Below are 13425 nucleotides of genomic sequence, written 5' to 3'. Positions count from 1 at the left end.
CTGTCACCACATTATAAGTGCCCTATCTCCTATATAAGTAAAGAGGCTCTGTCACCACATTATAAGTGCCCTATCTCCTATATAAGTAAAGAGGCTCTGTCTCCACATTATAAGTGTCCTATCTCCTATATAAGTAAAGAGGCTCTGTCACCACATTATAAGTGTCCTATCTCCTATATAAGTAAAGAGGCTCTGTCACCACATTATAAGTGCCCTATCTCCTATATAAGTAAAGAGACTCTGTCACCACATTATAAGTGTCCTATCTCCTATATAAGTAAAGAGGCTCTGTCACCACATTATAAGTGTCCTATCTCCTATATAAGTAAAGAGGCTCTGTCACCACATTATAAGTGCCCTATATTCTATATAAGTAAAGAGGCTCTGTCTCCACATTATAAGTGCCCTATCTCCTAAGTAAAGAGACTCTGTCTCCACATTATAAGTGCCCTATCTCCTATATAAGAGACTCTGTCACCAAATTATAAGTGCCCTATCTCCTATATAAGTAAAGAGACTCTGTCACCACATTATTAGTGCCCTATCTCCTATATAAGAGACTCTGTCACCACTTTATAAGTGTCCTATCTCCTATATAAGTAAAGAGGCTCTGTCACCACATTATAAGTGCCCTATCTCCTATATAAGTAAAGAGACTCTGTCACCACATTATAAGTGCCCTATCACCTATATAAGTAAAGACGCTCTGTCACCACATTATAAGTGCCCTATCTCCTATATAAGAGACTCTGTCACCACTTTATAAGTGTCCTATCTCCTATATAAGTAAAGAGGCTCTGTCACCACATTATAAGTGTCCTATCTCCTATATAAGTAAAGAGGCTCTGTCACCACATTATAAGTGTCCTATCTCCTATATAAGTAAAGAGGCTCTGTCACCACATTATAAGTGCCCTATCTCCTATATAAGTAAAGAGACTCTGTCACCACATTATAAGTGTCCTATCTCCTATATAAGTAAAGAGGCTCTGTCACCACATTATAAGTGTCCTATCTCCTATATAAGTAAAGAGACTGTCACCACATTATAAGTGTCCTATCTCCTATATAAGTAAAGAGGCTCTGTCACCACATTATAAGTGTCCTATCTCCTACATAAGTAAAGAGGCTCTGTCACCACATTATAAGTGTCCTATCTCCTATATAAGTAAAGAGACTGTCACCACATTATAAGTGTCCTATCTCCTATATAAGTAAAGAGGCTCTGTCACCACATTATAAGTGTCCTATCTCCTACATAAGTAAAGAGGCTCTGTCACCACATTATAAGTGCCCTATCTCCTATATAAGTAAAGAGGCTCTGTCACCACATTATAAGTGCCCTATGTCCTATATAAGTAATGAGACTCTGTCACCACATTATAAGTGCCCTATCTCCTATATAAGTAAAGAGGCTCTGTCACCACATTATAAGTGTCCTATCTCCTATATAAGTAATGAGACTCTGTCACCACATTATAAGTGCCCTATCTCCTATATAAGTAAAGAGGCTGTCACCACATTATAAGTGTCCTATCTCCTATATAAGTAAAGAGGCTCTGTCACCACATTATAAGTGTCCTATCTCCTATATAAGTAAAGAGGCTCTGTCACCACATTATAAGTGCCCTATCTCCTATATAAGTAAAGAGGCTCTGTCACCACATTATAAGTGCCCTATCTCCTATATAAGTAAAGAGGCTCTGTCTCCACATTATAAGTGTCCTATCTCCTATATAAGTAAAGAGGCTCTGTCACCACATTATAAGTGTCCTATCTCCTATATAAGTAAAGAGGCTCTGTCACCACATTATAAGTGCCCTATCTCCTATATAAGTAAAGAGACTCTGTCACCACATTATAAGTGTCCTATCTCCTATATAAGTAAAGAGGCTCTGTCACCACATTATAAGTGTCCTATCTCCTATATAAGTAAAGAGGCTCTGTCACCACATTATAAGTGCCCTATATTCTATATAAGTAAAGAGGCTCTGTCTCCACATTATAAGTGTCCTATCTCCTATATAAGTAAAGAGACTCTGTCACCACATTATAAGTGCCCTATCTCCTATATAAGTAAAGAGGCTCTGTCTCCACATTATAAGTGTCCTATCTCCTATATAAGTAAAGAGACTCTGTCACCACATTATAAGTGCCCTATCTCCTATATAAGTAAAGAGGCTCTGTCACCACATTATAAGTGTCCTATCTCCTATATAAGTAAAGAGACTCTGTCACCACATTATAAGTGCCCTATCTCCTATATAAGTAAAGACGCTCTGTCACCACATTATAAGTGCCCTATCTCCTATATAAGAGACTCTGTCACCAAATTATAAGTGCCCTATCTCCTATATAAGTAAAGAGGCTCTGTCACCACATTATAAGTGCCCTATCTCCTATATAAGTAAAGAGGCTCTGTCACCACATTATAAGTGCCCTATCTCCTATATAAGTAAAGAGGCTCTGTCACCACATTATAAGTGTCCTATCTCCTATATAAGTAAAGAGGCTCTGTCACCACATTATAAGTGCCCTATCTCCTATATAAGTAAAGAGACTCTGTCACCACATTATAAGTGCCCTATCTCCTATATAAGTAAAGAGACTCTGTCACCACATTATAAGTGCCCTATCTCCTATATAAGTAAAGAGGCTCTGTCACCACATTATAAGTGCCCTATCTCCTATATAAGTAAATAGACTCTGTCACCACATTATAAGTGCCCTATCTCCTATATAAGTAAAGAGGCTCTGTCACCACATTATAAGTGCCCTATCTCCTATATAAGTAATGAGACTCTGTCACCACATTATAAGTGCCCTATCTCCTATATAAGTAAAGAGGCTGTCACCACATTATAAGTGCCCTATCTCCTATATAAGTAAAGAGGCTCTGTCACCACATTATAAGTGCCCTATCTGCTATATAAGTAAAGAGGCTCTGTCACCACATTATAAGTGTCCTATCTCCTATATAAGTAAAGAGACTGTCACCACATTATAAGTGCCCTATCTCCTATATAAGTAAAGAGGCTCTGTCACCACATTATAAGTGCCCTATCTCCTATATAAGTAAAGAGGCTCTGTCACCACATTATAAGTGTCCTATCTCCTATATAAGTAAAGAGGCTCTGTCACCACATTATAAGTGCCCTATCTCCTATATAAGTAAAGAGGCTCTGTCACCACATTATAAGTGTCCTATCTCCTATATAAGTAAAGAGGCTCTGTCACCACATTATAAGTGTCCTATCTCCTATATAAGTAAAGAGGCTCTGTCACCACATTATAAGTGTCCTATCTCCTATATAAGTAAAGAGGCTCTGTCACCACATTATAAGTGTCCTATCTCCTATATAAGTAAAGAGGCTCTGTCACCACATTATAAGTGTCCTATCTCCTATATAAGTAAAGAGGCTCTGTCACCACATTATAAGTGTCCTATCTCCTATATAAGTAAAGAGGCTCTGTCACCACATTATAAGTGTCCTATCTCCTATATAAGTAAAGAGGCTCTGTCACCACATTATAAGTGTCCTATCTCCTATATAAGTAAAGAGGCTCTGTCACCACATTATAAGTGTCCTATCTCCTATATAAGTAAAGAGGCTCTGTCACCACATTATAAGTGCCCTATCTCCTATATAAGTAAAGAGGCTCTGTCACCACATTATAAGTGCCCTATCTCCTATATAAGTAAAGAGGCTCTGTCACCACATTATAAGTGCCCTATCTCCTATATAAGTAAAGAGGCTCTGTCACCACATTATAAGTACCCTATCTCCTATATAAGTAAAGAGGCTCTGTCACCACATTATAAGTGCCCTATCTCCTATATAAGTAAAGAGGCTCTGTCACCACATTATAAGTGCCCTGTCTCCTATATAAGTAAAGAGGCTCTGTCACCACATTATAAGTGTCCTATCTCCTATATAAGTAAAGAGGCTCTGTCACCACATTATAAGTGTCCTATCTCCTATATAAGTAAAGAGACTCTGTCACCACATTATACGTGCCCTATCTCCTATATAAGTAAAGAGGCTCTGTCACCACATTATAAGTGCCCTATCTCCTATATAAGTAAAGAGGCTGTCACCACATTATAAGTGTCCTATCTCCTATATAAGTAAAGAGGCTCTGTCACCACATTATAAGTGCCCTATCTCCTATATAAGTAAAGAGGCTCTGTCACCACATTATAAGTGCCCTATCTCCTATATAAGTAAAGAGGCTGTCACCACATTATAAGTGCCCTATCTCCTATATAAGTAAAGAGACTCTGTCACCACATTATAAGTGTCCTATCTCCTATATAAGTAAAGAGGCTCTGTCACCACATTATAAGTGTCCTATCTCCTATATAAGTAAAGAGACTCTGTCACCACATTATAAGTGCCCTATCTCCTATATAAGTAAAGAGACTCTGTCACCACATTATAAGTGTCCTATCTCCTATATAAGTAAAGAGGCTCTGTCACCACATTATAAGTGCCCTATCTCCTATATAAGTAAAGAGGCTCTGTCACCACATTATAAGTGCCCTATCTCCTATATAAGTAAAGAGGCTCTGTCACCACATTATAAGTGTCCTATCTCCTATATAAGTAAAGAGGCTGTCACCACATTATAAGTGCCCTGTGATGGTGCATTATATGTGGTTTATTGTGAGTCCTCAGCAGAGAGGGATAACTCTCTAATCAAGTACCACAGGTCGTGTCTCCAGCCTATGGACAATTGGACGAGTCAGAGGTGAAGTCCACAAGACAAAGTGTTGTCATTGTCCAGACCCCACAGGGGGTCATCAGGAGGCACCACCACTGGCGTAGCTATAGGGGTCGCAGCGGTCGCAATTGCGACCGGGCCCCGAAGCCAGGGGGGCCCACGGCCCCCCGCACCACATCAATAAAAAGTTACTATAGTAACTCGGGCCGCGGGTCCCTGTTACTATAGTAACATACTTTACTTACCTTCCTGGTTCCGGATCGCAGCGGAGGTCCTGACTTCAAGCGCTGTGCGCAGCGCATGACGTCACCACGCTATGCCGCCGCGCACAGCATCGAGACTACAGAACTCCCGCCGCGGCCGAAGAGGAAGGTAAGGTTAGCCCTGACTGGCGGGGTCCGACTCCCGGGACCCGCCAATCAGCTGTTTTGAAGGGGCCGCAGCACTCGTACGAGAGCTGCTCCCCTTCATTCCGGTCACTTCATTCCGGTCACACTGTGAATCGGTGTCGGCGATTCACAGTGTGAGCAAGTAGTGAAATGAAGGGGAAGCAGCTCTCGTACGAGTGCTGCGGCCCCTTCAAAACAGCTGATTTGCGGGTCCCGGGCGACACATCAGCTATTGATGGCCTATCCTGTGGATAGGCCATCAATGTTTAGGGACTGCACAACCCCTAAGCCTACGATGTATCAGGCTTAGAGGGCCCATGAGACAGGATCACAGATTGTGTGATCCTGTTTGCTGGGCCCTGTATCTAAGCCAATCACATGGTAGGCTTAGATACATGGCCCATGTGTGATCCTGTCTGCTGGGCCCTGTATCTAAGCCTACCACACTAGGTTTAGATACAGGGCCCCAGCACACAGTAATCTTATACTGTATAAGATTACTGTCTGCTGGACCCTGTATCTAAGCCTACCTTGTGGTAGGCTTAGATACAGGGTCCCACAGACAGTATCACACATGGGCCCTGTATCTAAGCCTTAGGGTATGTGCACAGACACTAATTACGTCCGTAATTGACGGACGTATTTCGGCCGCAAGTACCGGACCGAACACAGTGCAGGGAGCCGGGCTCCTAGTATCATAGTTATGTACGACGCTAGGAGTCCCTGCCTCGCTGCAGGACAACTGTCCCGTACTGTAATCATGTTTTCAGTACGGGACAGTTGTCCTGCAGCGAGGCAGGGACTCCTAGCATCGTACATAAGTGCGACGCTAGGAGCCCGGCTCCCTGCACTGTGTTCGGTCCGGTACTTGCGGCCGAAATACGTCCGTCAATTACGGACGTAATTAGTGTGTGTGCACATACCCTAACACATGTGTTACTAATCATTTTTTGTGTGTTTTCTTACAGGTTCGGTCGTTGGACTACGGCGGATTCCAGGACTACTTCGATGACAGCTTTTTTTTTATTAATAAAATGGTTAATGAGGGCTGTGTGGGTTTTTTTTTATTTCAATAAAATATTTTTTCTATGTCTTTGTGTTTTTTTTTAAACTATATTACTATCGCCTTAGTAATGGCCGTCAGCTGATTGACAGCATCCATTGCTAAGGCGGGGCTTAGTGTTAGCCGGTGCAGAGGCTAACACCAACCCCCTTTATTACCCCGGTACCCACCGCCACCAGGGGTGCTGGGAAGAGCCGGGTACGATCCAGTACTTGACCATCTGTAGTGATGGTCGGCCACTGGGGTGGCCGCAGGCTGGTATTATCAGGAAGGGAAAGGCCAAAAACAGTGGCCCCTACCACCCTGGTAATGCTAGGCTGCTGCTGCTTTATTGTATCTGGCTGGTTATGAAAAATGGGGGGGACCCCACGTCATTTAAAAAAATAATTGGAAAGAACGATGTCGGGTCCCCCCCAATTTTCATAACCAGCCAGATACAACACAGCAGCAGCAGGCAGCATTACAAGGGTGGGAAGGGCCACCCCGGTGCCTGCCCGTCACTACAGATGGTCGGGTACTGGTTCGTACCCGGCTCTTCCCAGTACTCCTGGTGGCGGTGGGTACCGGGGTAATAATGGGGGTTAGTGTTGGCCTCTGCACCAGCTAACATTAAGCCCCGCCTTAGTAATGGAGGTTGTCAATCAGCCAGCGGCCATTACTAAGGCGGTGATAATAAAGTTTAAAAAGATACAAGCACATAGAAAAAATATTTTATTGAAATAAAAAAACAACCCTCATTAACCATTTTATTGAGAATAAAAAAAACGCCGTCATTGAAGTCCTCGACTCCGAAGTCCAACAACCGAACCTGTAAAAAAAACACAAACACACAAAAATAATCAGTAACACATAAAGAAGCAAAATTATTATTCTTACCTTTCCTGGGTCCAGCGCTGGAGCCGCAATGTCAGCGAGCTGGGCCCTGTATCTAATCCTATCATGTGTGATACTGTCTGCTGAGCTGTGTATCTAATCCAATCATGTGTGATACTGTCTGCTGGGCCCTGTATCTAATCGTATCTTGTGTGATACTGTCTGCTGGGCCCTATATCTAATCCGATCATGTGTGATACTGTCTGCTGAGCCACTGTATCTAATCCTATCATGTGTGATACTGCCTTCTGAGCCACTGTATCTAATCCTATCATGTGTGATACTGTCTGCTCAGCCACTGTATCTAATCCTATCCATAGTGTATAGGGTCGTAGTGCTATAGATATGCTATGCTGTCTCATATACACACTTTTTTTTGGGCGGACACATATGTATTGGGGCTATTTCCCTGACATCTTAAGCCCTGAGGGTATGTTCACACGGCAGCGTCTGTTATGGCTGAAATTACGGTGCTGTTTTCAGGAGAAAACAGCACCGTAATTTCAGCCGTAATGGCATGTGCCTTTTGCTGCGTCCATTACGGAAGTAATTGAAGCTGGTTTTCCATGGAGTCCATGGAAAACGGCTCTATTTACGTCTGAAGAAGTGACAGGCACTTTTTTGACGCGGGCGTCTTTTTTACGCTCCGCCTTTTGACAGCGGCGCGTAAAAAAAAAAGACCGTCGGCACAGAACATCGTAAGACCCATTCAAATGAATGGGCAGATGTTTGCCGACGCTTTTGAGCCGCATTTTCGGACGTAATTCAATGCTAAAACGCCCGAATTACGTCCGTAAATAGTGTGTGTGAACCCAGCCATAGTGACGCCCCCGGCTGCTAGTGCTGCATTGTTGGGTCACTTAGGAGACCCAGCGATGCAGCTGAAAGCTGCGGACCGTCGGCCATGAGAAGTTTGCGGGGGGGGGGGGCCCAGTAAGAATTTTTGCATCGGGGCCCATGAGCCTCTAGCTACGCCCCTGGGCACCACAGTTATATTCAGCTCAGGTGCAGACCAGCAAACAAGGGTGATCCAATTATCTTCCCCATTGTGTTCTCATCCTGACTGTGGCAATACACATCATAGCACAAAGGACCACAACTCACTTACAGACAGTGTATGACTACAAACTAAAGTCATTATAATGATGGTGACTAGAAACTGCCAAGATGTTCCTCCCCCTGAGTGGATATAAGGGCTTGTCCTGGGGAGGATAGGAATCTTCTGGATTTAGACCTGAAGGAGAGCTGAAGCTGAGGCCAGCACTCTGAAGATGTTCCTGTGACTACCTTATTTTGTGGACTGTGTGTTGTTCCTGCATTGAACGTGACTTGTTCTGTCAACATTGGATGCAATAAACCCTGTTGGAGTTGCCCTGTCGTCTCTGGCTCTGTTGATCGTGTATTAATGTAACGAACCCCATGACAACTGGTGTCAGAAGTGGGATCAACAGAGTGCAGCTCCATGGAGAACCACCCAGCGAATGAGTTCCGGAACTGGACCGTACTTAGTCTCCAAGAACGAGCCCGAGGACTTGGCCTGAACTACCAGGGACTATCTAAAGAGCCATTAATTGATCTACTGGTGAGTGCTAGCCAGGTGACCTCCTCCCAGGTGGCTAATGGACATGCTCCGGAGACAGGGGCTCTTACCGCTAAAAGCCAATGGTTAGTGTGGTATGAGGAGGAAATGGCAGCTCTGGGATCAATCGTTACTCAGGAGTATCAGCTGGAAGCTGCTAACATGGCAAAACAGAGACAGGCTGCAATGGAGGCCGAAAGAGGGCAGAATATTACCTGGGGTGAGAGCCGGAGAAACCGGGAAACTTTACGGGTCACCCGGAAGGAATTCAAGCCGTTTAATGAGGAAACTGGGGATGTGGAAGGGTTTTTCCAGGACTTTGAACAGCAGTGCGCCCTGCTGGATGTACCCACCTCTGATTGGATGCGTGTTTTAGTGGGGCTCCTTGAAGGGGGAGCCGCAGAAGCATACCGGACCCTAGACGCACAGTGGAACCGGGACTATGACATTGTGAAACAAACTATTTTGGACTACTATGCCGTCACCCCAGACTCACATCGGGCCCAATTCCGAGACCTTCCCTGTACTGCTGGTGGATCTTTTAGGATGTATGCCCATAAAATGTCCCGGGCGTGTCAGAGATGGCTGGAAGCCGAGAGCGCCTTCACTGTGGACGATATTCTACAAGCGTTCCTGAAAGAACAGTTTTATACCAAGTGCCCCCAGGAAATACGGGAATGGGTCCGCGAACGTAAGCCACCAACATTGAATGGAGCTGCAGCCCTGGCTGATGAGGCACTTACCATCAAACCTCAGTGGAGGAGGCTACTGGACAATAAACCTCAATCTAACCCAGCCCCCCGGCCACCTCCTGTCATATACGGCCCTCAACCCATCCGCAGGCCAATAACAACCATGCCAACCAATCCAGGGGCCCCACAGTTCCGACCGCGATATGGAGGGATCTCAGAAAGGAAGTGTTATGGGTGCGGTCAGCCTGGCCACTTACAGTCTAGCTGCCCCTCAAGAAATCGAAGGGAGCTCCGACCTTTCCCCCCTCCCCCTGGGCATCTTGTGCACTCCATCCTGCCTGAGGAAGAGTTCCCACCACCCCCACCAGAGTGGACTACCGAACCCTGCATCACGGAGACCCCCCCTGGCTTATATGGCATTCAGTCCCTTGCGAAAAGTTACCCAGAGCAAAGGCAGCGCCATCTGCAGGATGTTTTTATTGATGGATATAAGGTGACTGGCTTTAGAGACACTGGGGCGTTCCTGACCATTGCTGACCCACGTGTGGTTCGGCCAGAGGCAATCCATCAAGGCCCAGGAATACCCATCGCACTGGCAGGGGGTACTCGCAAATATATCCAGAAGGCTGCTGTACATTTGGATTATGGTTACGGAGAAAGACTGTGTTGGATTGGAGTTATGGGTGGACTTCCCGCGGATGTTCTCCTTGGGAATGACATTGGGGAATTACAGTGCCATTTTGTGGGAGCTGTCACCCGTAACCAAGCTGCCCAAGCACAAAGAATTTCTGATTTTACTGTGGAGCAGCATCCAGGACCCCCAACTGAACTGGTAAGAGCTACATCTACTGCTTCTACATTGAGAGACTTTTGGGACCGGGAAGAGTTTAGGCAAGAAATAGAAGGTGATCCGACCTTGGCAGCTATTAAACTAAGGGCAGAAACTGGGCAGGAGGGAGAGAATGGCGATAGGATCACCAGGGATAAGGGATTGTATTATCGGTTAGTAGAGGCCCGGGGTGGGGTCAACCCTGAAGCGACTACCAGGCAACTCATTGTCCCCCAAAAGTATAGGCTGCAGCTACTCCAACTGGCTCATGACATCCCCTTATCGGGTCATCAAGGTAGGAAACGGACAGAGAAAAGAATCACCCACAACTTTTACTGGCCTGGCGTTTCACAATCAGTAGTTCGATACTGCCGTACCTGTGATGTGTGCCAACGGATGCGACATCCAGGTGCTCGTCACAAGGTACCCCTGCAATCCCTGCCAATCATTGAGGAGCCATTTCAGCGTGTAGCTGTGGATATAATAGGACCTTTGGCGCACCCCAGCAGAACAGGGAAACGGTTTATTCTGACGGTGGTGGATTATGCCACCCGCTATCCTGAGGCCGTGGCTCTGTCCAGCATTACAGCCATGAAGGTAGCAGAGGCTCTTGTTACCATCTTTACCCGAGTAGGGTTCCCCAGTGAAATACTATCAGACCAAGGAACTCAGTTCATGTCAGACCTGGTCCAGTCTCTCTGGCACACCTGTGGCGTCCGAGCCATTCGCACCACCCCATACCACCCCCAAACCAATGGACTGTGTGAACGTTTCAATGGAACCCTAAAAAATATGCTTCGCGCCTTTGCAGACACTGAACGGGACTGGGAGCAATATCTGCCACATCTCCTGTTTGCCTACCGGGAGGTGCCCCAAGAGTCAACCGGATTTTCCCCTTTCGAACTGCTCTACGGTCGGAAGGTCCGTGGGCCCCTGACCCTTCTAAAGGAATACTGGGAGGGAGAGATCACCGACACTGGAGTACCTGTCATTCCGTATGTTCTGGAATTTCGAGATCGCCTTACACGACTAACTACCTTGGCTAAAGAACACCTGCAACAGGCCCAGTACCGCCAGAAGACCTGGTATAATCGGAAAGCCAGGACCCGTGAGTTTATTGAAGGACAACAAGTGCTTATGATTAACGCTGTCCCTGCCAACAAGCTGCAAGCAACATGGGATGGTCCTTACCGAGTTATCCGAAAACTTAATGACACTAACTACGTCATTGCCATGGACCCTAGTGGCCGGCGACAAAAGACGGTCCACATCAACATGCTGAAAGAGTACCACGACCGATCCCTGCCTGTTTTGGCTATCTGCTGTCCCCCTAGTGATAAGGAAGGAGACGACTCCCTACCAGACCTTCTGCATCTGTCTCGAGCTGGGGGTACTCTGAACCAAGTGCCCCTAGGACTCCATCTGTCAGATATCCAAAAGGATGATATTCTCGCCTTGCTGGGACCAAGAGCTTCCGCTTTCTCCTCAGCACCTGGACGGACAACTCTCACCAGTCACCATGTGGAAACTCAAGGGCAACGCCCCATCCAGCAGGCCCCCTACCGAGTTCCAGAGGCTGTTCGGGACATGATCAAAAGTGAACTGGCGGACATGAAACAACTTGGGATTATTAGGCCTTCCCAGAGCCCCTGGGCATCCCCTGTGGTACTGGTGCCCAAAAAGGATGGCACAACGCGATTCTGCGTAGATTACCGGCGCCTAAACGATGCCACCAAAAGTGACGCGTACCCTATGCCCCGGATTGACGATCTACTGGATCGGCTAGCCAGTGCTCGATTTGTAACTACATTAGACTTGAGCAAGGGGTACTGGCAGATACCCCTAACAGAGAATGCCCGGGAGCGATCTGCGTTTATTACCCTCTTTGAGTTCTTGGGAATGCCCTTTGGGATGAAAAATGCCCCAGCAACCTTCCAAAGATTGGTAGACCGGCTGCTAGAACAATGTCAGGACTTTGCCTGTGCATACTTGGATGATATTGCCATTTTCAGCACATCATGGGAGGAACATCTTAAACACTTGGGCATAGTGCTAGACCATATTCTCGCAGCAGGACTGACAATTCGCCCTGATAAATGCCAGTTGGGTATGGCTGAGGTGCAGTATCTGGGGCACAGAGTAGGAGGTGGGACCCTAAGACCTGAGCCTGCCAAGGTGGAAGCCATTAGCAACTGGCCTACCCCTCAAACTAAGAAACAAGTACTGGCCTTTTTGGGGACCGCTAGTTACTACCGAAAATTTGTTTCTCATTTCAGTGCCCTGGCAAAGCCCCTAAATGACCTGACCCGCAAAAACATGCCAAGAATGGTGAAGTGGGCACCTGCCTGCGAGGAAGCCTTTACAGCATTAAAGACGGCTCTCACCACTGCCCCTGTCTTGGCCGCACCAGACTACAAGCGCAGGTTCCTTGTGCAGACAGATGCGTCCACTTACGGGATTGGAGCAGTTCTTAGCCAGATAGATGCGGCTGGGCATGAGCATCCAGTTGCTTTCATAAGTCGTAAACTCCTGGATCGGGAAGTTGCCTATGCTACTATTGAAAAAGAGTGCCTTGCCATCGTATGGGCTCTCAAAAAATTACAGCCATACCTGTATGGCAGAGACTTTACCATTGTAACGGATCACAACCCCCTCACATGGCTGAACCGAGTGTCAGGGGACAATGGACGATTACTGCGGTGGAGCCTGTCCTTACAACCTTACAGCTTCTCCATCCAATACAAACGGGGAAGCCAACACCAGAACGCTGATGGACTGTCCCGACAAGAAGAGCCATAGACTGCCCTTCCCCCCTGAACCGATCGAGGAACCCGCCAACTGTTGGGAATTGTTCTGTGGTCCTACAATGTGGATCAGTGGGCACTACGAGTGAGGTGGCCAGCGGCCTGTGTAGGCCACATGGCCAGCTCACTTATTATATGAGGGGAGAGGTTGTGATGGTGCATTATATGTGGTTTATTGTGAGTCCTCAGCAGAGAGGGATAACTCTCTAATCAAGTACCACAGGTCGTGTCTCCAGCCTATGGACAATTGGACGAGTCAGAGGTGAAGTCCACAAGACAAAGTGTTGTCATTGTCCAGACCCCACAGGGGGTCATCAGGAGGCACCACAGTTATATTCAGCTCAGGTGCAGACCAGCAAACAAGGGTGATCCAATTATCTTCCCCATTGTGTTCTCATCCTGACTGTGGCAATACACATCATAGCACAAAGGACCACAACTCACTTACAGACAGTGTATGACTACAAACTA

General features: G+C 46.4%; 1 protein-coding gene across 1 annotated transcript; it reads left to right on the top strand.

The window, feature by feature from the left end:
- Positions 1 to 8512: 8512 nt before the first annotated feature.
- On the top strand, positions 8513 to 12955 carry LOC142669032 (uncharacterized). The gene has a single exon (XM_075847089.1). It carries the CDS (start codon positions 8513 to 8515, stop codon positions 12947 to 12949), a length of 4437 nt encoding a protein of 1478 aa, XP_075703204.1. The 3' UTR covers positions 12950 to 12955.
- Positions 12956 to 13425: the final 470 nt, after the last annotated feature.

Source organism: Rhinoderma darwinii (genome assembly GCF_050947455.1).
Source record: "Rhinoderma darwinii isolate aRhiDar2 chromosome 1 unlocalized genomic scaffold, aRhiDar2.hap1 SUPER_1_unloc_12, whole genome shotgun sequence".
Taxonomy (NCBI): domain Eukaryota; kingdom Metazoa; phylum Chordata; class Amphibia; order Anura; family Rhinodermatidae; genus Rhinoderma; species Rhinoderma darwinii.
The sequence above is the reverse complement of the archived record's forward strand: the minus strand, read 5'-3'. Positions and strand labels throughout refer to the sequence as shown.

Bases quoted from the DNA above. Each gene is read 5' to 3' on its own strand.
- LOC142669032 (XM_075847089.1), top strand. From the start codon at position 8,513: ATGGAGAACCACCCAGCGAATGAGTTCCGGAACTGGACCGTACTTAGT.